This window comes from Aquarana catesbeiana, linkage group LG01 (genome assembly GCF_042186555.1).
Source record: "Aquarana catesbeiana isolate 2022-GZ linkage group LG01, ASM4218655v1, whole genome shotgun sequence".
Classification (NCBI taxonomy): Eukaryota; Metazoa; Chordata; class Amphibia; order Anura; family Ranidae; genus Aquarana; species Aquarana catesbeiana.
This window is the reverse complement of record NC_133324.1, coordinates 841,087,223-841,111,262: the sequence shown is the minus strand read 5'-3', so window position 1 is coordinate 841,111,262 and position 24,040 is coordinate 841,087,223. Positions and strand designations below refer to the sequence as shown.

General features: G+C 42.5%; 1 protein-coding gene across 2 annotated transcripts in view; it reads right to left on the bottom strand.

Moving 5' to 3' along the window:
* Positions 1–24,040, bottom strand: part of ARAP2 (ArfGAP with RhoGAP domain, ankyrin repeat and PH domain 2) — a 604,561-nt gene that overhangs the window by 429,025 nt on the left and 151,496 nt on the right. For both annotated transcript variants that reach the window (XR_012237041.1, XM_073608952.1), the window contains exon 11: positions 21,548–21,747. Coding sequence is in view for 1 of the 2 variants with exons in the window: in XM_073608952.1 (XP_073465053.1) it covers positions 21,548–21,747 (200 nt within the window). In the remaining variant the exon portion in view is untranslated. The remainder of the gene's footprint in view (positions 1–21,547; positions 21,748–24,040) is intronic.

Below are 24,040 nucleotides of genomic sequence, written 5' to 3'. Positions count from 1 at the left end.
AGTGTGGAAGTGAGAATGCCTGTCACATTTCTATTGCTGTCTTGATCTCCATCAGGAAGATCTTCCTACATTTCTGGTCCCCAGAGAAATAATAGGGAGTAAAAATCTCTTCAAAATGATGGGAAATCCCGAAGGACAGCTGTCACAGGAAAAGGTGTCCCCTTTGGTAGATATCCCTTCTACACCTGTTACAGTGGTAATTGAAAAATTGTGAACATCTTCTCACTTTCTCTACAGGTAACAAGTGTCCCAAGAACAAACAGCGAGGTTTGGGGACACTGGTTGCAATAAAAAGTTGACAGAAGTTCTCACTGTTTGGGACTCCATGTAAAACTAGAAAAACATTTTGTCTGAAGGTATGCTTTAAAGTGGATTGCAAGTCTAAACTGTAATTACTCAACCACTCAGGCCTGGTTATCACTACTCGGCTATTATTATTATTTATTTTTTTACAAATATAAAGCCCCATACACACTATCAGATTTTCTGCTGATTTTTTTCCTTCAGATTTACCAAAACCATATAATATGAGGTCAAACCTTGGGAGTTTCCATTTGCATGAAATCAGGCAGGCCCTTGCACTACATGGTTTTGGTAAATCTGAAGACAAAAATCAGCAGAAAATCTGATAGTGTGTATGGGGCTTTAGAATCAATTTTTTTGAGTCACAGGACCACCAAGACTACATCAGTGCTGTGTCCTATCTGGGCTGTGACTAAGGACTCATTCACACAAGCGTTGTTCTCTGAAGAGCAATTCACGTTTGGATGGCTCTTCAGAAAGTATTTGACGGGCAGTGAGGAGGCGTTGTATCATCCCCTCACCTCCTGCTTTAACCCCTTGAATCCCACACTAGTGTGCCACAACCATGTTCAATGATTGCTCTTCAACAGGCATTTGACAGAAGGTGAGGAGGCATTGTATCGCCTCCTTACCTCCTGATTTAACCCTTTGTAATTAGTCAATGCCTATCACTTGCTGATATCTGGTAAGCAGATTTTGATTCTCACGTGGTGTGGTGTGCTTCCCTGTACACACTGAAAACTGGTGAAAGGGTTATCATCTTTTCCTATTTTAATACTTCAAAGACTGTTGCTTTTTATTAGCGCTGCATGTGGACATTTTATATTTTTATATTTGCTTATCAACAAATAGTGCTGGCTGCTTTCCTCCTTAAATATTAGTACCTTTTTCAGTAGCGTAGGTACCTACCTGTTTTTATTTTTTTACTTTATGAAAGAGTGGTAAAAAGAAAGCCATTGTTAAAACAAAGCCATAAGTCCCATTTGCAGCTTGCAATTAGCCATGTGGGGGACACAGCAAACATGGCACTTTGGTCAGATGAGACCAAATTTTTACTTTTTGGCCTAAAAGCAAAATGCTATGTGTGGCAGAAAACTAACATTGCCCATCACCCTGAACACACCATCCCCACCGCAAAATATGGTGGTGGCAACATAATATTGTGGGTATGCTTTTTTTCAGCAGGGACAGGGAAGCTGGCCTGATTTGATGGGAAGATGGATGGAGCCAAATATAGGGCGATCTTAGCAGAAAACCTGTTAGAGTCTGCAAAAGTCTTGAGACTGGGGCAGAAGTTCACCTTCCAGCAGGACAACAACCCTAAACATACAGTCAGAGCTACAATGGGATTGTTTAGATCAGTGGTTCTCAACCTTCCTAGTGCCGTGACCCCTTGATAAAATTTCCCAAGTTGTGGGGACCCCTAACAGTAAAATTATTTTTGCTGGTCGCGTTTGCTGGCACAGTGGCGGCGTTTGCTGGCACAGTGGCAACAATTGATGGGCACAGTGGCTGCACAGTGGGACGTTTGCTGGCACAGTGGCTGCGTTTGGCACAGTGGTAACAATTAAAGGGCACAGTGGCTGCGTTTGATGGCACAGGTGGCAACGTTTGCTGGCACCATGGCGACAATTTATGGGCACAGTGGCTGCGTTTGGCACAGTGGCAACAATTAAAGGGGTCAGTGGCTGCATTTGATGGCACAGTAGCTGCGTTTGATGGCACAGTGGCAACATTTGCTGGCACAGTGGCAACGTTTGCTGGCACAGTGGCGACAATTGATGGGCACAGTGGCTGCCCTTGGCACAGTGGCAACAATTAAAGGGCACAGTGGCGGCATTTGCTGGCACAGTGGCGACAATTGTTGGGCACAGTGGCTGTGTTTGATGGCACAGTGGCGACAATTGATGGGCACAGTGGCGACGTTTGCTGGCACAGTGGCGACAATTAATGGGCACAGTGGCTGCGTTTGGCACAGTGGCAACAATTAAAGGGCACAGTTCCTGCGTTTGATGGCACAGTGGAAGCGTTTGCTGGCACAGTGGCGACAATTGATGGGCACAGTGGCTGCATTTGATGGCACAGTGGCGGCGTTTGCTGGCACAGTGGCGACAATTGATGGGCACAATGGCTGCATTTGATGGCACAGTGGCGGCGTTTGCTGGCACAGTGGCGACAATTGATGGGCACAGTGGCTGCATTTGATGGCACAGTTGCAGCGTTTTAATGGGGGTTTTTTTCTGATTGTTTCAGTTTGTTTGCGCCCCCACCACTGATTTATATATAAACGTTGCGGTTGATTCCTCAAAAGTGGTTATTCCGTGCCAGTGCTAGATACACAAAGTGTATAGCTTCCAAACATGTATCTAGCACTGGCACGGAATAACTACTTTTGAGGAACCAACTGGGACGTATATATATATATACTACGTATATATATAAGAACACCTGTGACTTCTGGTAAGTCAGACACACAGGAAAAGCTGACAAGACAACATTTTTTTTATTATGGAGATATATATATATATATATATATATATATATATATATATATATATATCTCCATAATAAAAAAAAATTTGTCTTGTCAGCTTTTCCTGTGTGTCTGACTTACCAGAAGTCACAGGTGTTCTTATATATATACGTCGTGTATATATATATATACGTCCCAGTTGGTTCCTCAAAAGTAGTTATTCCGTGCCAGTGCTAGATACATGTTTGGAAGCTATACACTTTGTGTATCTAGCACTGGCACGGAATAACCACTTTTGAGGAATCAACCGCAACGTTTATATATAAATCAGTGGTGGGGGCGCAAACAAACTGAAACAATAAGAAAAAAACCCCCATTAAAACGCTGCAACTGTGCCATCAAATGCAGCCACTGTGCCCATCAATATATATATATATATATATCTCCATAATAAAAAAAATGTTGTCTTGTCAGCTTTTCCTGTGTGTCTGACTTACCAGAAGTCACAGGTGTTCTTCTTCTTCAGCAAGTTTCGTTGCCTCCCTCTTGGTACACTCGTCCGCAGCAAGCGGATTTCGGTGGGTGTACAAAGATGTCCGCTTGCCGACTTCTAAGTCTAAGCCTTACTGCGGACGAGAGTACCAAGATGGCGGCGATGGAACGTCACTTCCGTGTAGTCCCTCCTCTCCAGGAAGTGACATCTCGCTGGCCGAGACGGACGGACTCAGGCAGTAACTTCGGGTCTGTCTCGGCCAGCATTCGCGACCCCCTGGAGAATGGGCAATCGACCCCCCAGGGGGTCGCGACTCCCAGGTTGAGAACCGCTGGTTTAGATCAAAGCATATTCATGTATTAGAATGGCCCAGTCAAAGTCCAGACCTAAATCCAATTGAGAATCTGTGGCAAGACTTGAAAATTGCTGTTCAGACGCTCTCCATCCAATCTGACAGAGCTTGAGCCATTTTGCAAAGATGAATGGGCGAAAATGTCACTCTCTAAATGTGCAAAGCTGGTAGAGACATCCCCAAAAAGACTTGCAGCTGTAATTGCAGCGAAAGGTGGTTCTACAAATGAATACAAATGCACACACACTTTTCAGATATTTATTTGTAAAATATTTTGAAATTTTCCTTTCAGTTTACAATTATTTGCCACTTTGTGTTGGTCTATCCCATAAAATCCCAATAAAATAAATGTAAGTTTTTGGTTGTAACATGACAAAATGTGGAAAATGTCAATGGGTATGAATACTTTTTCAAGGCATTGTATGTATTTCTCTATGTATCTGTGTACTGTATTTATGGGGGAGCGGTGACAGAAAGTGTGTTAGGACAACAGAACAGCTCCCCCTTCCCTCATCTACATAAATTACAGGGAATGTTTTCTGTAATTCACAGAGATAACTAAAGCATCAGCTCACCGCAGGAAATAACAAGCCCACTTGTTTTATGGTAAGAACAATTGGTATTTTAATGCATTTATTGAACTGATATAACATAATGCTTTCAATTGTATACTTTACAAGGCAGCAAATAAAATAAGTTCATTGTTAGGATTTACAGTATATACACTTTAGGTAATATATGCAACAAAGTACAATTATAAATGCATTCAAGCACACAAGTAAGTGGGATTTTTTTTTTTTGGAAAGTAGAGAAGTGGTAATACCAACAGCTCATAGAAAACAATCAATAAATGCAAATCATTAATGTAACATTAAGATACGATCAAGAAGGATTTGTGTAACAATGTTGATTCTCACAGGTCTTCAGTTGTATAAATGCTGAATTACAGTACATATGCTCACACAATCTGCATAGATGTCACCGTGGGTGCACATTGGGACTCATGTTTTTTAGTTATGTATTTATTTTAATGTTATGATCATATTTTAATTTTTTATTTTGCATTTTTCTTTTCGTTAGGGGGGGATCAGGTGAGATTTCCTTATGTGCCTGTAATTGTGATTTGTTACTCACTGCTGTCAGCAAGCAGTGGACCATTATTGCAGCAATTGGTTACTGGGAGCCAGGGCAGCTGTTCTAAGATAGATGCTGGAACTCATGGGAAATCCCAATTAGATACACCATAGTAATATAGAGTACTCTGGAGCAGGTTTGCAAATTCATCATTTAATCCCACAGAACCCACCTGCAGTTACAAGTGATTAAAGCGGAACTGAACCTAAAAAATTACAAATGTCTGACAGGTTGGGTTTCTATGACAGGAGAGAACTTATAGGTATGCATGCGCAGCTCAGTGCACATTTACAACACTGTGCTGTAATGATTTGCCTCCCATGAACATGTACCGGAGTGACGTCATCATGGCTCAGAGATTCAAACGGCCTAACAAACTGAACCCAGAGGGAAGATGGGGAGAAGATGACAGCGCCCATGACCAGCAGGAGCGCTGACAGTGCAGCACTGGAAGAGATTGTTTGATGGGTAAGTCTGTCATAATGTTCTAATATGGTGTGCATACTAGCACGTTATGGCTAACGGCTCCTGGGACCCATTTAAAAAAAAAATTGAATTTAGTTCCATTTTAACAAAGTAAGTTCATTGAAAGCAGAATTCTGTTTGGTTGCTGATGATTGCATCTAAATAAGACTGTAAAAGATTGTATAAGTGTAAATTAAAAACAAAACCTATTGCTGTAGCTGTTATTGTATAATTCATAGAAACATTGGCCTAATTCCTATGCTTCATATTCTTCCATATTTCAAATGATCTACATTAGTCAGGCAGCACAGTGGCTAAGTGGTTAGCACCTCCACCTAGCAGCAGTAGGGTTGTTGGTTTGAATCCCAACCAGGGCACTACCTGCCCAGAGTTTCTCCCTGTGCCAGCTAGGTCTGCTCCTCCTCCGCCCCCAAAACCCCCAGCGTGCAGCCAATGCTGGGGTTGAGTGGGTGGGAATTTTGAAGCAGTGCTTCTGCGGTCACTGCCTGAACCTCTGGGTGAGTGAACAACTGAACTTTCCCCTCTCTCTCTTCCTTTCATCTAGTCCTTTCTTCCACATAATATACTGATACTTCCATGTGCTATAGTGATCCTTCCATGTGCCATAGTGTTCCTTTTTTCCTGCCTTTCATGTACCATAGTGATCCTTCCTGACTTCTGTGTACTATAGTGAGCCTCCCTGCCTTCCATGTGTCATAGTGATCCTTCCTTCTTGCCTTGTATGAACCATAGCAATCCTTCCTGTCTTCCATGTGCCATAGTGACTCTTCCTGTCTTCCATGTGCCATAGTGATTCTTCCTGCCTTCCACGTGCCATAGTGATCTTTCCTATCTTCCATGTGCCATTGTGATCCTTCCTGACTTCCATGTGCCATAATGAGTCTCCCTGCCTTCCATGTGTCATAGTGATCCTTCCTTCTTGCCTTCCATTTACCATAGTGATTCTTTCTGCCTTCCATGTACCATAGTGATCCTTCCTGCCTTCCATGTGTCATAGTGATCATTCATTCCTGCCTTTCATTTACCAAAGTGATCCTTCCATCCTGCCTTCCATGTGCCATAGCCCATAGTTATCCTTCCTGCCCTCCATGTGCCATAGTGATCCTTCCTGCCCTCCACATGCCATAGTGATCCTTCCTTCCTTCCTTTCTTCCATGTGCCATAGTGATCCTTCCTGCCTTCCATGTGCCATAATGATCATTCCTGCCCTCCATGTGTCTTAGTGATCCTTCCTTCTTGCCTTCCATGTACCATAGTCATTCTTTATAGTGATCCTTCCTGCCTTCCATATGTCATAGTGATCGTTCATTCCTGCCTTTCATTTGCCAAAGTGATCCTTCCATCCTGCCCTCCATGTGCCATAGCCCATAGTTATCCTTCCCACCCTCCATGTGCCATAGTGATCCTTCCTACTCTCCTCATGCCATAGTGATCCTTCCTTCCTTCCTTTCTTCCATGTGCCATAGTGATCCTTCCTGCCTTCCATGTGCCATAATGATCCTTCCTGCCCTCCATGTGCCATAATGATCCTTCCTTCCTGTCTTCCATGTGTCATACTGATCCTTCGTACTCTCCATGTGCCATAGTGATCTTTCCTATCTTCCATGTGCCATAGTGATCCTTCCTGATTTCCATGTGCCATAATGAGTCTCCCTGCCTTCCATGTGTCATAGTGATCCCTCCTTCTTGCCTTCCATGTGCCATAGTGATTCTTTCTGCCTTCCATGTACCATAGTGATCCTTCCTGCCTTCCATGTGTCATAGCGATCGTTCATTCCTGTCTTTCATTTACCAAAGTGATCCTTTCGTCCTGCCTTCCATGTGCCATAGTCCATAGTTATCCTTCCCACCGTCCATGTGCCATAATGATCCTTCCTACTCTCCACATGCCATAGTGATCCTTCCTTCCTTTCTTTCTTCCATGTGCCATAGTGATGCTTCCTGCCCTCCATGTGCCATAGTGATCCTTCCTGCCTTCCATGTACCATAATAATCCTTCCTGCCTTTCATGTAAGAACCGGAAGTGAAGTCAGAGGTCACTCCAGTCCTCCAAGGGCATAGAGCCAAGGGGGGCCATCTTGCCCTCACTCAACTTCCTGCCCAGCAATCGGATCGCTTCCAGGCATTACCGATGGCTCCGGTAAGCCCAGAAACGAGCGGGAGGGGGGTACCTCTCTCGTCGCCTCTAAAAGTGAGCCCGTGGGGAATGCGCCTACTGGACCATTTTTATCCGATGTGGAATCACTCGTAGTAAAAAATTATACTGGGGTTATGGTAGTTAGCTGCTGCCATAAGGGCCAGTTCACACCACCTGCAGTCCAGTGTGTTTTTTTCTGCATCAAAAATGCATAGAAAGTAGGTTATATGGTTTCCAATGGCATAGTTCACTCCAGTGCAGTCAGTTCCAGGGTTTTCCAGTTCCAGAAAAAAAGTAGAACCTGCTGCATTTTTCCTGCACTGGAACGCAGTAAGGGTCAGTTCACACCATAGAAACGCAGTCCGGGTGTGTTTTTTTTATGCATTTTTTACATGTTCTTGATGCGTTTTGGTGTGTTTTTGATGCATTCCAGTGCTTTTTTTCTCCCACTTTTTTCTTCACCTTAAATAAGAACATGTGTGTTTCAGTGCGTATTTGGTGCATTTAGATGTGTTCCGGAGCATTTCTGATGATTTTTACCGCGTTCCAGTACAGTTCAGTGCAAAAAAAATGCAGCATGTTCTACTTTTCCTGGAACTGGAAAGCACTGGACTGCATGTGGTGTGAACTGGCCTTAAAATGCATCAAAAATGCACTGGAATGCACTGGAACACATTACAAATGCATCAAAAATGCACCAAACCTCAATACAGTGAAAAAAACACAAAAAAAGAAGAAAAAAAGCATCTGGAACGCTTCAGAAAACGCATCGAAAATGCACCAGAACACACCAAAACGCATTAAAAATGTGCATGCAAAAACGCATCCGGAACAGATCCGAGTGTGTTTTTGTGGTGTGAACCCGCCCTAACACTGTTATTAAATGTCAAAGTAATGACGTATTTTTACTATGGGCTGGTCAGCAAGTGGACAAATATGCCAGGGTTCAGACGTCTACTTTACCTAGCAGGGGTAAGAGGTGCCAGTGGCTCCACATATTGTTTGACAAAGGTGTATCTGAACTAACTGAAATAACAAAATTACCAATTAACCAAGGAAAGCAAATATGTCTATATTCTGGCTGTGATATTGTTATTTCATGAATTATGAAATTTGCTGTTTTGTCTTTGAATCTTGGCTGCTAACCAGTCTAACGGAAATGTGGATTCCACTAAGGTACAGTTGTGCTCATAAGTCTACATACCCTGGAAGAATTTATGATTTCTTGGCCATTTTTCAGAGAATATGAATGATAACACAAAAACATTTCTTTCACTCATGGTTAGTGTTTGGCTGAAGCCATTTATTATCAATCAACTATGTTTACTCTTTTTAAATCATAATGACAACAGAAACTACAGAAAAGTTTACGTACCCTGGTGATTTTGGCCTGATTACATGCACACAAGTTGACACAAAAGGGTATGAATGGCTATTAAAGGTAACCATCCTCACCTGTGATCTGTTTGCTTGTAATTAGTGTGTGTGTATAAAAGGTCAATGCGTTTCTGGAATCCTGACAGACACTTGCATCTTTCATCCAGTGCTGCACTGACGTTTCTGGATTCTGAGTCACGGCGAAAACAAAATAAATAAAATTAAATGACAATGCTGAGGTGACATATACAAAAATAGTGGATGTCAAGGAGCGTTAAGGGATTGCGAGCATCTTACGGTGGCTCAAAAGTAGAGATGTCAGGAACTTGAGGTATTTTGAGGTTTCCAAGTGAGTTGATAAGATCTCTCTTTATGTACCAATCCGTAAAACAGAATGGGTGCATTATATCTTGTATTGTTTGTTGCGTAAATGTGTATTCCATATATCTTCTCCATCTCTTGAAGAAACGCGAGGTAGAGCGAAAGTTCGATGTGATGGTGTCTAGTCTTTCCAAATAAAAGAGTGAAGACATGGCTTTTTTAACCGCCGGTAAATTAGGTGGTGTTGCTGTGATCCAATGAGACATAATAGTCCTACGAGCAACTAGGAGACATATATGGGCCCAATGTGGTATGTTTTGTAAGTCCATCGCTGACGAGGAGGAAGATGATGGTGGTATATTGAACAAGTATGAATCTTTGGTTATCCGCGTGTTATTGATTTTGTTGATGTAGGCTATCACGGCGTTCCAATAGGTAGCGACAGTAATGCAGTCCCAAAGTCGGTGAAGCAGTGTGGGGCGAGGTGTGGAACACCATGGACACTGCGCTTGAGATGGGTCTGTTTTGTTAAAGCAAAACGGGAAGTAGGCCCTATGGATAATTTTAAATTGCGTCTCACGCCATGTTTCTGATGTCGTAAATTTGCGGATATGCCTGTATCCCTCAAGGATTTTTTCCGGCAGGTAGTTGTCACCCAGAAGGTGAGCCCATTTTTGGAATGGTTTGAGGCAGTATTTACGTGTTTGGTGTTGTATGAGGTGGGAGTAGATATTGGAGATAGAATAATCCTTGCTCTTAAGTATATTGTCGATGAATGATGTTTGAAAAGGGTCGGACTCATACCCACAGCAAGATCTTAAATAATCGATGAGTTGGTGATAAAAGAAAATGTGTGTTGGTGGTAGCGAGAATTCCCGCACCAGGGTTTGAAAGGGTTTAAATTTACCTGGTTTGTCCTGGTAGATGGAGGTTATGTTCGTAAGGCCCCTGGTTTTCCACTGATTAAAAGCTTCATGCAAAGTGGATGGAAGGAACATAGGGTTTCCTTGGATTTTTAAGTGGCGAGAGACATTAGAGGGCAGTCCAAGTAATTTCCTGACATCTCTCCAAGTGATGACTGTATCCCTGAGAAGTACACTTGTCTTGAGGTGGGGAGGCAAATTATTAGGATTAGAATGAAGGATGGCTGAAAGATCATATGGGGAAGCCATAGCGTCTTCAAGTGCAAAGTTGGAGTATTTAGATCCTCCAGTCAACCAATCTAGGCCCTATCTAAGTAGGCAAGCTAGGTTATAGAAATGTATATTGGGGAGTCCCGCCCCACCCTTGACCTTCGGGAGACATAGTTTTTGTAGCGTAATGCGTGGTTTTTTGCGAGACCAAATAAAAAAAGTTAGCGCTTTCTGAATTTTTTGAACATCAGAGTGTCTCAACAAAAGAGGTATGGTCTGCATTGGGTAAAGCAGGCGCGCAAATGACACCATTTTAAAAAGGTGGCATCTCTCAAAAAGCGAGAGGGGGAGGGCTCCCCAAGCTTCCAACTCCTTCACAATTTTGGTTATTAAGGGGGGGTAGTTGAGTAGATATAAAGAAGATGGTTCACATCCTATACGAATACCCAAGTATGTGATATGTTGAGTTGCTAGGGCAAGTGGAGATAGGTTTTTCCATTTATTAGACAGGCGTGAGTGTAATGCTAAAACTTCACTCTTGTCAAAATTTATGCAGAAGCCAGAGCAAAGTTGGAAGTCCGCAAAAAGAGTTGTTTGAGTCTGTCGAAGTCTGATATGGGATCGGTAGTGAATAAGAGTATGTCGTCCGCTAACAGGGCAGAGCAGAGAATTTGGTTGCCTAGAGTGATGCCACTAACCCCATTTGATGAATTAAGTATTCTGGACAAGGGTTCAGTCGCAATGTTGAACAACAGCAGGGATAGGGGGCATCCCTGCCTCGTTCCCTTTGCTAAGGGGATTGTGTCGGAGATAAAGTCAGGGGTGACAAGACGCGCCGTTGGGGAGGTATACATTTGTAATAAGAATCGCATAATTTGACCCGAAAAGCCGAATTGTTCCATTACCGTGAAAAGCCAGGAGAAACTGATGTTATCAAAGGCTTTTTCTGCGTCGAGAGACATGATAGCGACGTCTTGGTCAGGGTGGGTTTTAGCGTATTCTAAAGCCATTAAAACTTTGCGAATGTTTAGGGTAGCTGACCGTCCTGAAACAAAGCCTGATTGGGCCGGGTGTAGTAAAGATGGAAGTAGGAAAGCTAGGCACGATGCAACTATTTTGGACAAGATTTTTACATCAACATTAATTAATGAAATAGGACGGTATGATCCTGGTAAAAGGGGATCTTTGCCTTTCTTGGAAATCAATTTAATGTGAGCCTGTGTCCCTGTGGGAAGATAAGGGCCTCCATCCCACATGCCTGCATATACATGTTTCAGGGTGTCAGGTACAAAGTCGCTTGTTAATTTGAAAAATTCCACCGTGTAACCATCGGGGCCTGGGGCTTTGGCTGATGCCAAGGATTTAATCGTGTGTCTGATGTCGTCTACAGTAATAGGAGCGTTAAGCCTCTAATTGTGTATTTTGAAGTTTGGGCAGATGTATCTTGGCTAGCAGAGCTTCTGTCGCAAGTTGGTCAGTTGGGTCAGCTCTGTATAAATCAGCGTAATACTCTGCAAGTAATTTGCTAATTTCAGCAGGCGAGGTAACCAGAGAGCCAGCCGCGTTTCTCAGTGTAGAGATATGTGTAGGACGTCTCGGTCCTGAGCATAATTTAGCCAGCAGCTTGCCCACTTTGTTACCAAACTTGTGAAAATGAAGAGTAGAGTATGATGTATGATGTTTTAGCAGCTTTGTGCTGTTCTGCCCAAAGATCAAAAGTGTGTTTAGCTTGCCACCACTCTTGTATATTGTCAGAAGTACGGTTTAATGTTAGCCTCTCATGGGCCAAGCGTAGAGCTTCGCTGGCCAGCCTATATTGTTGTTGGGTGCGTTTCTTAAATTGGGTAGTGTACGAGATGATTTTACCCCATAGGAAGGCTTTGCCGGCTTCCCAAAAAAGGTTCGGGTCAGAAATGTGCACTCCGTTCGTGGATATATATTCTTCCCATGCCTCATAAATTACGTGTCGGAAGTCTTCACTATCCGTCAGGTACGAAGGGAAACGCCAGGTAGGGGAGGGAACTGAGGGTTTAGCTTGAGTTATGTATACAGCAATAGGGCTGTGATCTGAGATTCTGGCGTCATTTATGTCCGGGGCACTTATTATGGAGATTAAAGCAGGGGAGGCAAAAAAGTAGTCTATGCGGGAAAAAGTATTGTGTGGGGGCGAAAAAAAAAGTATATTCCCGATCCGTAGGGTGCATTAGATGCCAGATGTCGATGAATTGCATGGAAGCAATGGATTGTGCTAGGGGAGTAGAGTCTGGTGCAGGGGAGGTAGCGGTACTTGGCCTATGTGTTGGGCGATACGTGCAGTCTGCCAGTGTGGACATAACGGAGTTAAAGCATCTCAGGAGCAGTGAGCACCCACTGCACCATGTCTTGAAAAAAGGAGGTGTCAGGCGAGTTAGGAGCATAAATGTTAGTGACAGCAACTGCTTTGTCGCCTAAGGTCATATGTAGGGTTATTTCGCGACCTAAGGAGTCAGTCCTGACATCTCTGACAGTATGACGTGGATTTTTGTGCAATAGTATAGCAACTCCTGATTTACGGCCTACAGCCGGTGAGCCATATACAGAGCCTACCCACATTTTTCATAGGCGGGTTAAATCGTCTGCGGAACAGGTGTGTCTCCTGAAGCAAAGCCACATCTGCCCAGAGACGCCGTAAGTGTCTAAGGATTGACATGCGTTTATTTGGAGAGCGAAGCCCCTTAACATTCCACGAAAAAACTTTAGGTGACTCCCATCGGTTAAAGATGACATGTCTGGAAATCAACAATGTATTGGGTTAGAGGCTTGCAATGGAACCTCTTTGTGGGTACAGTATCAACCATACGGGAGTCACCAAAGCACTGTAGGTCACCTGAGAACGTAGGTACTAAACAGGTAAATGCGAATAGCATATCTTCTAAACAATAGAGAATAAACAGTAACAAAGCAGAATTTCGGTTAAAGAAAAACAAAATACACACTGTGGACTTCACTGTTTTCCACATGAAGTACAACTACCTATTATATCCCCCGCCAGACGCTAACTCCTCACGTAGGGGCAAGATGTAAGCCATGGGGAGTGGAGGGAGGGAGGAGAAGAAGGGAAAGAAGGGAGGGGAGATGGAGGGAAATAGAGAGGGGGTAAAAGAGAAGGGAAGGCAGAGGGGAGAGGGTCAGGGAAAGCGCATCTTACATCTGGACCATGGAGTAGGCTCAGATGAGTGAGGGCTCAGCTTATAAGCCTAAGCTGCAGAGGGGCAGTGGCTGCGATCATTACATGGGCCTCTAGAGTGACCCATTAAACCGACATCATGCGGGCTTATTAGCGACTGGAGTATCAGGCTGGAAAGCAACTAAACATTAAGCAACAGGTTGACACCAACATTGTGTCAGATAGTTCAGTCATGAAAAAACGAGGTATCAATAAAAGTAAGAAAAAGAAAAAAAAAAAATTTTTTTTAAGAAAAAAGAAGAGGCAAGGGGGGGTAATATTATCCGTCTGTGTCAACACGACTGGTGAAAGTGAGACTCTGAAGTCCTTCAGCAATTTCCAGAGCGGTCCTCCTGGTTGGTGAAGCGGCTGCGTTTATATGGAGGTTTGGTCGGGCTGCGTTGATGTTTAGGAGGTGCATTTGGAGCAGACGGTGTCAATGGCGGGTCCTCTGCAGTGTTGCTGTGTTCCATCTCGGTGCCCCGGGTGGTTATGTAATTTTCCACCTCCTCCGGTGTGGTGAAAGTGAGGTGTTCTCCGTCGTGTGTTTGGATGCGGAGGATAGCCGGGTATGCTAAGGAGAACCTGATTTGGTTGTTGTGTAGGGTCGAGCAGATCGACGAAAATGCTTTCCGTTGTTTCATCACCTCCATGGAATAATCCGCAAAGAGTAGAAGTTTTGCGCCATCGACTGTTAAAGAATGCGATCGGCAAAATTTTTGCATTATGGCATTTTTGTCAGCATAGTTAAGGTATTTGACTATAACATGGCGAGGTTTGGTGTGGGTTTCTGAGTATTGTCCCATGCGGTGTGCGCGCTCAATAGTGCAGGGTATGCGGAGGCCTAGTTGCTAGGGGATGATTTTTGTGCAAATATTGGTGAGCTGGGCCGCTGATATCAATTCTGGCAAACCAATTATGCATAAATCGTTTCTTCTCAAGCGATTTTCCAAATCGTCGAGTTTATCCAATATGTCCCTGTTCGTAGCAGTCATGCGTGCGATCACAGCAGAGGAAGCTGTGAATTCGTGTTCCAGGGATGATATCCTCTCTTCCACATGAGTGATTCTCTGAGCCTGCGCTTGGATCTCTATGTGGAGCTGCTCCAGTCCTCTGTGAACTGCAGAATCCACAATGGCTGTCAGTGTGGGGCCGAGCAGTGTTACCACTGCTTGTGCGATGCCAGCAGGGGAGGCAGGATCGATGCCTGTCAGTTCTGGAGCTGAGGGAGGCTGTGGCTGCATCTGAAGCAGCTCTGTCATGCCGGGGGCGGCTGCCATCTTGGCTGTGTCCGCCGCTGTCTCTCCCACGGGGGGTATCGTGGAGGATACCACCCGAGCATAGGATCGCTCCACAAAGCGATTATATGTGCCCACAAGTGTGCAGCGCTAAAGAGGGGGTCTCCCCAGAGCAGTAGCCGGGTTAATTTGCCGAATGTGTGAGGAGCGCTGCGGGAGCTGGAGATATCTACCTCCTCCTCATGTGGCGCCGGAACCAGAAGTCGACACATTTTAATGTTCTGATCACTAGAAGCTGGAGAGGGTAGCTGGTGCTTACCTCACCCCCTCTCCTCATCTTGCATTTCCCCTCTTCACCCCCCTCTCCCCCTTTTTTTCCTTTCTCTTTTTCTCTTCCCCTCAAGTATATTATTTTCTCTTCTTTTATTTTTCTCTCTTATCTCCCTCTTCAAGGATATATTCTCCTAAACATCGTTAGCTTAAACAATAAGCTCACTACTTAGAGATGTTTAGACATGTTCCATTATGTCCATATATGTTTAGACATGTTCCATTATGAATTATACATGTGTTATTATTCTAGGCTCATAGAGCCATTGATGTATATGCCAAGTTTGTATCTTCTCAATAAAATGTTTATGCAAAAAAAAAGTGGGATTCTGTTGAAACCAAACCACGGTCAGGTAGACCAACTCAGTTTCAGCCACAACTGCCAGGAAAATTGTTCGGGATGCAAAGAAAAACCCACAAATAACTTCAGGTGAAATGCAGGACTCTCTGAAAACACGTGGTGTGGCTGTTTCAAGATGCACAATAAGGAGGCACTTGAAGAAATATGGGCTGCGTGGTCGCATCTCCAGAATAAAGCCATTACTACACAAATGCCACAAAGTATCCCGCTTACAACATGCCAAACAGCACAGAGATAAGCTTCAAACCTTCTGGCACAAAGTCATTTGGAGTGATGAGACCAAAATCGAGCTTTTTGGCCACAACCATAAACGCTACATTTGGAGAAGGGTCAACAAGGCCTGTGATGAAAGGTACACATTCCTACTGTGAAACATGGAGGTGGATCGCTGATGTTTTGGGCATGTGTAAGCTACAAAGGCACAGGAAATTTAGTCAAAATTTATGGCAAGATGAATGCAGTATATTATCAAAAAATACTGGAGGAACATTTGCATTCATCAGCCAGGAAGCTGCGCATGGAACGTACTTGGACATTCCAACATGACAATGATCCAAAACACAAGGCCAAGTCAATCTGTCATTGGCTACAGCAGTATAAAGTAAAGGTTCTGGAGTGGCCATCTCAGTCTCCTGACCTCAATATCATTAAGCCACTTTGGGGAGATCTTAAACGTGCAGTTCATGCAAGACAGCCCAAGAATTTACAGGAACTGGAGGCTTTTTGCCAAGAGGATTTGGGCAGCTTCACTATCTGAGAAGATAAAGAGCCTCATCCACAAATACCACAAAAAACTTCAAGCTGTCATTGATGTTAAAGGGGACAATACATGGTATTAAGAACTGGGGTATGTAAACTTTTAAGCAGGGTCATTTGTGTAGTTTCTGTTGTCATTATGATTTAAAAAGAGTAAACACAGTTGATAATAAATGGCTTCAGCAAAACACTAACCATGAGTGAAAGAAATGTTTTTGTGTTACATAGTTACATAGTAGGTGAGGTTGAAAAAAGACACAAGATCATCAAGTCCAACCTATGTGTGTGATTATATGTCAGTATTACCTTGAATATCCCTGTATATTGTGGTCATTCAGGTGCTTATCTAATAGTTTTTTTAAACTATCGATGCCCCCCCCCGCTGAGACCACCACCTGTGGAAAGGAATTCCACATCCTTGCCGCTCTTACAGTAAATAACCCTCTACGCAGTTTATGGTTAAACCTATTTTCTTCCCATGTTAATGAGTGGCCACACGTCTTGTTAAACTCCCTTCCGCAAAAAAGTTTTATCCATATTGTGGGGTCACCAGTACGGTATTTGTACATTGAAATCATATCCCCTCTCAAGCGTCTCTTATCCAGAGAGAATCCATTCAGTGCTCACAACCTTTCTTCATAACTAATATCCTCCAGACCCTTTATTAGCTTTGTTGCCCTTTTTTGTACTCGCTCCATTTCCAGCACATCCTTCCTGAGGACTGATGCCCAGAAGTGGACAGCATACTCTAGGTACGACCAGACCAGAGTCTTGTGTAATGGGAGAATTACTGCTTTATCTCTGGAGTTAATCCTCTTTTTAATGCATGCGAATATTCTGTTTGCTTTGTTAGCAGCAGCTTGGCATTGCATGCCATTGCTGAGCCTATCATCTGCTAGGAACACCAGGTCCTTTTCCATCCTAGATTCCCCCAGAGGTTCTCCCCCTAGTGTATAGATTGCATTCATATTTTTGCCACCTAAATGCATTATTTTACATTTTTCTACATTAAACCTAATTTGCCATGTGTTTGCCCACACCATTAATTTGTTCAGATATTCTTGCAAGGTTTCCACATCCTGCGGAGAAGTTATTGCCCTGCTTAGCTTAATAATACAGAGATTGAACTGTTTACCCCATCCTCAAGGTCATTTATGAACAAATGAAATAGGATTGGTCCCAGCACAGAACCATGTGGGACCTCACTGCCTACCCCTGACCATTCTGAGTATTCTCCATTTATCACCACCCTCTGCACTCGTCCTTGTAGCCAGGTTTCAATGCATGCACTACTCACCCTATGGTCCATACCAAGGGACCTTATTTTGTACAGTAAACGTTTATGGGGAACTGTGTCAAATGCTTTTGCAAAATCCAAAAACACCACATCTACGGGCCTTCCTTTATCTAGATGGCAACTCACCTCCTCATAGAAGGTTAATAGATTGGTTTGGCAAGAATGATTCTTCATGAATCCATGCTGATTACTGCTAATGATACCATTCTCATTACTAAAATCTTGTATATAGTCCCTTATCATCAGCTCCAAGAACTTGCATATTATTGATGTTAGGCTAACTGGTCTGTAATTCCCAGGGATGTATTTTGGCCCCTTTTTAAATATTGGTGCTACATTTGCTTTTTTTTCAATCTGCTGGTACCATTCCAGTCAGTAGACTGTCAGTAAAAATTAGGAACAATGGTCATTCATATTCTCGGAAAAATGGCCAAGTAATCATAAATTCTGCCAGGGTATGTAAACCTTTGAGCACAACTGTATTTATGACCCAATGCCTGTTAATGCTCTAATCATTCGGTTTGTGAATCGGACAGTTTTATGAGGGTACATGGACTGGAGAGGTCTGTGTGTCCAATCAAAGAAATGATAAGAAAGTTCTGGCATCAGTTAACAGTTGTGTATTGCACCAGGTGGTTTCCTGGGGAGATGTAAAGGGAAACCACTGTCATGGATGAATTCTGAACATGGTTGCCACACACACAGCTTTGTGAGGGCCCAGTCGGTATTAAGGTGGGGGCTACCACTGCAAATCATTACCAACAATGGGCCACATTTTATTTAAAAACAGATTAAGTTTTTTCTTAATTCAAAGGGAATAAAGCATGTCTAAACAACATGATATCATCCACAGGCCAGTGGAGGTGTGGAACATTTAAACCAGTTTTATAAATTGCCTTACGACACATATGCACAAGGCACTCCTCTTCAGCAAATCTATAATTACTATTCTACAACACTACAGGTCAGTTCCTCATAGCACCACTGAGGAATCATATGCAAAACTGAGGATAGGTCAATATCTATGAACCCCACCCACAAGTTTGAAGCCACCAAATGGGGATGCAGAACCCTGAAACCTGTGAGCTAGAGTGTAGAGGTATCAGATCAAAGCAAAAACTTACAGTAATGCAAAAGAAAATGCGAAGACAACTCTTATCATTCCTGGCCATTGGGTGAGGATAAGGAAGCCATCAACCAAGTCAAAGTTGAATCAAGTCTATCTAATCCTGTGTGAATCCATACTCAGTTGGGACCAGTAACCTATAGGCTGGAGGATGGATCAACTTAACATGTGAACAGGTTAGTACCAGTTCAAGATCCTTTGGTTGGGCAGGACACTACTCCTAAGCCTTAATTCACACCTATGCGTTTTTAGTGCTTTTTGCAGATTTGCACTACAGTCCATATAACATGGTTTCTTATGGAACACGTTCTGTAGTGCAAATCTGCAAAATGGAAAAAGCACAAAAAATGCATAGGTGTAACTCAGGTCTAACTGGCTTACTTAGGATGATGTCCTACCACAAAGCCATAAACATCTGGAAGTCCAGACAACAACTTTCTCCCTAATGAACTGGAGGGTGCTCAGGGAACTCAGAAAGCTCTAAAACTTTACCTAGGTACCCGACTAGGTATTTTATAATTGGATGGTGACCTGTTAACAGTTTATCTGCATTGCTGAGATACAACATAGGTGACAGTACACTTTCCTGGTACCTTTGCCACCTGCCTGCCCACTGTACATGGCACTGAATCAGCAGGATGATTATGTTAATAAATTCTCCTGTGAGCTGAAAGGTGACAGAGGAAGCTTGAAAGCTAAATGGAAAAAAAAATGTTGTCACTTGCCTGGCTACATAGCATGGAATAAGTTTGTGATTTACAAGAAAATTCCCCCAAAATCTTTTCTTTGTTGAGGGTGTGACCTTTTCTGTGTATAATATACACATTTGCAGTCGTGTTAAGGTGAATGCAGCAAACAGTGTGTTTTTTACCTATAGGGTCCTTATCTGTAGTTTACATATTTTAACAACTTAACCACTTTTACTTTTATATATTTTTTTTATAATTACTATTATATATTTTTTTAGCAGAGACCCTAGGGAATAAAATGGCTATCATTGAAATTTTTTATGTCACATGGTATTTGCGCAGCGGTTTTTCAAACGCTATTTTTTTGGAAAAAATAACCTTTAATAAATGAATAAAAAAGAAAAACACAACATATACCACATTTTTTGTATGCTATGAAAGATGCTGAGTAAATAGATACCGAACATGTCACACTTTAATTTTCTGCATGCTCATGGAAAGGCGACAAACTACAATACTTACAAATCTCCATAGGTGGTGCTTTAAATGCCTTTAGAAGTTACCTGTTTAGAGTAACAGAGGAGGTCTAGCACTAGAATTATTGCTCTCGCTCTAATGTTCATGGCGATACCTCACATGTGTAGTGTGAACACCATTTACATATGCGTGCGTGACTTACGATTGCATTCACTTCTGCACGGAGGGATGGGGGCGCTTTTTTTAAATTATTTATTTATTTTATTTCTTATTTTTACACTGTCCCTTTTATTTATTTATTTTAATTTTTTTATCAATTTTATTCCTATTACAAGAAATGTAAACATTGTAATAGAAATAAGGATGACGGGTCCTCTTTATGGTGCGATCTGGGGTTTAAAAAGACCCAAAATCTCTTCTTTACCTTTAAAAGCAATAGATACATTTTTTTTTATGTGTTGCGTTAAACTTCCATCCTCCAAGGAGATAGACGCAATCAGAGACAATCTAGTCTCTCACTGCCTCTGTGACCAGCCAACTGCACTGTTGAATCATTTCTCGGGACTGCCAGTGGAAACGGTAAACCCGAGAAACACAATCGAGTGGCGGGAGAGAAGATGTCCCCTCCTAGCACTTCAGAAAGCGATCTAATGAGCTGCTCGGATTGCTTTCATGAGAAAGGCAACTGCTGGTTAAAAAAGATAATACCAGGGTTATGGCTGATAGCTTCAGCCATAACCCCAGTAAGCCACTTGCAAACCGCAATGTATATATACGTATTGTGGTTGGCAAGTGGTTTATAAGGAATAAGAGTAATAAGACACACAAAACACGTAAAGACCAGTTATAGGCAGCCAAAAAAAGAATAGTGTGTAGCAAATACTGTGTGTCATAGGAAGAAATGTAAAAATAATGAAATTACGCTTTAATGAGAATCCATTAACACAAAATTATTGGAGTTGAAATTTATGTTTTTTTTTTTTTTTAAGGTGCCATCCTCAGAACCTTCATTCATATTCTTGTCTCGCTCCTTGGTAAGTCCCTGATCAAGAATAAATATTTACATATCAAGTGTCCAATGTTTTTACTGGATCACAGACTATTAAATAGAACAAAGGCATGGATGTCAGTTTGAATGCCTTCACCTTGACCACCCTAACCAAGTTAATACTGACAGTTACCCTGTTTCCCCGAAAATAAGATCTAGCGTGATTATCAGTGATGGCTGCAATACAAGCCCTACCCCCTAAATAAGCCCTACCCTGTTTCCCCAAAAATAAACCCTACCCTGAAAATAAGACCTACAAGGACTTTAACTAGGGCAGGGGTCTCAAACTGGCGGCCCTCCAGCTGTTGCAGAACTACAAATCCCATCATGCCTCTGCCTGAAGGAGTCATGCTTGTAACTGTCAGCCTTGCAATGCCTCATGGGACTTGTAGTTTCGTAACAGCTGGAGGGCCGCCAGTTTGAGACCCCTGAACTAGGGCTTATTTGGGGGTAGGGCTTATAATGCAGCCATCACCAACAGTCACCCTAGGTCTTATTTTCGGGGAAACAGGGTAGGTTATTTCTATGCTGACAGATCCCTTGTACATTCATGCCATCAGTAAAACTTGAAAAACTTGGAATGTGAGTGTGTGAGAGTCATGATAGCTTCTCTCTTGTACCAGTCCTTAAATAAAAAAATAATAATCCCTCCACATTCCTGTGTTTTGTCACTTCTTCTAAATGAGGGATTTTCTGCTTGACAGTGTTACAGAGGCAATATATACTTAATCAAACAAGATGAGCAGGGAAATGTTAGAACATATAAAAATTGCATTAAGCAACACAAAGCTGCATCATAATATTCATTTACCTGCACAGCTCCGGCAAATAACAACCCCTAAGTTGATAGATGCCCAGTCAGGGTTTGGAGCATGACAGTCTGCACAACTCCTGTTCGATTCATTGAACCAAATCTTTTCAGCTACTTCATAATCAGCTACTGTCTCTGCTATTGATTGTTCTAATGTTTCAATCCAGTCTTGCTTTTCTCTTTCCGAGTCTGCTGTAAAGCTAAAGAAATTGAACTTTTTAAGTGATAGATTTTTTTTTCTAGATTTCATATTAGACACACATTTACTGTATATTGCTTTCCTTACTGTTACTGTATTTAAAGGCAACAGATCTAGGAATATAAGATACTATTATTTAGAAAAGTTATGATAATATTCACAGCTATGCATTTAAGAGACCTTGTATTTATATAGAAATTGAGATGTTTTATGTGGAAGCTCATTTATCTTAACCATCATGCTAAGATAAAGCAGGACTTGATATAAACTGGTTTATTTAACTACTTGACCCCAGGCCTATTCTGACACTTCTCACATACTGTAAGTGTAAAAATCAGCTTTTTTTTTGCTAGAAAATTAATTGGAACCCCCAAACATTATTTTTTAAGCTGAGACCCTAGAGCAGGGTAGGCAACCTTAAAGAGGTGGAGATCTACCTGCACAACATGGGAGAAGTCAAAGATTACCGGGCAGTGTCGCCTCCTCAAACTTGATTTAAACGTTGAATTGCCGTACTACCATTTTGCAATTGCATGCATTGCATGGCAATCATGTGTTTACATCACACCTCCTCACCACCCGTCAAACATGCTTGGGTCGTTTTTCAGGGGCGCAGCAGTGCCTGCTGCACTTGTGAGTGAGCCCTTAGTTGCATGGGGGAAGAGGATTTGTGCTAGGAGGGGGGAATTGTGCTAGAAACTGTGATATAGTAGAGGGGGGAGGGAATTTGTACTAGAAGTGGATTTTTTTTTTGGGGGGGGGGGATTTCTGCTAGTAAGGATGATTGGGGGTATTTATGCTAGGAGAGGAAATTGGGGGGGGGGGATTTGTGCTAGAAGGTGGGGATGGGGGGAGAATGTGTGCTAGAAGGGAGAATTTGTGTTAGGAGTAGGAGGGGGGATTTGGAGTGGGGGGAGAGGATTTGTGCTTGGAGGGGACATTTGAGGGGTAGAGGTTTTATGTTAGGAGCAGTGATTTTTTTTTTTTGGGGGGGGGGGCATTTGTGCTGGCAGGGGGGATTTTAGCACGGGGGCAGATTTGTACTGGGAGGAGAGGGAATTTATGCAATGCAATGGCAGGTCAGCAAGTCCAGACTGTGATCTACCAGTCACCTGTCTGAGATCTACTGGTTGCTGACCCCCACCCTAGAGAATAAAATGGTAAGTGTTGCAATTTTTTTTCAAAATATTTACAAAAGGCACCCTGCCTTTGGCCAATCATGGCTCTCACAGCAGATGGCAGATGGCTCTCACAGCAGATCGCGCTGTGATTGGCTAAAGCATGCAGATCAGATGCATGCTTTGGCAAATCAGTAGCAGTCAATGCACTGCGATCTCACAGTACATTATGGGGTGCTCTGCGGCACTCGAATTTGCCGCGAACGCCCCATATGTTCGGTTAATTTGACTTGAACATCAGGACCATTCATATTGGCTAACTGGTGTGCACCAGAAACACTTAGGCAATGTGAGTTAGTTAGTTGGCAAACTACAAGATTATTGGATATGAATATTTGTTTGTGATGGATTGGATGACTGGTGATTATAGAAAAGAAGAGGGGGGTGAAAAAAGAGCAATATATCTTTTGCTGCTGGTGGTGAACACGTGAAGCAGGTGAACTTCTGTGTTTTAACTTTTTTTTTTTACAGGAGGATGGGTTTACTGCCCACAAGAGATCCTTACTTCCCTGATGTCCTTTCTGCATAAACCGAAACATACTCTCACATTCTGTTAACTAGAAAATCATCAGCATTACCTCGCATGGAGTAAGATGTGGGCTGTCATTAGCTGAAAGTGACAGCAGCTGTCCCGATTTCCAGGGACTGTTTTTGATTTAGAACAATGTCCCTCTGTCCTCCTCATTTGTCCCTCATTTTGGTCTGATCTATATAGTTGTATATAAAATGCACTATTTATCTTTTAAAAAGTGTTTCCCAGTGCTAAATCTTTCATCCAATTTCTAAATTATTGCACTTATAATTTCCAAAAGCCATTATAAAGGAATAGTAGTGGTATAAAATGCACTTATAGGTTTAACTACATTTTTTTTTTGTATAAGTCTCTTTTAAGGGGGTGTGGCAGGGGGTGTGTCCTATGCCTACATACTTTTGCTAATAGGTGTCCCACGTTCTCATCTTAAAAAGTTGGGAGGTACGGCTATATCACACTCTGTCATCACAAGCTGAAATGTTGGGTCATGGTGCTTTATGCCTTCTGAAATAAATATTCACACTTATTTGCATGTGCAAACAATATTTACATAAAACATTATTCATTTCCTGAGGGATGTTGGA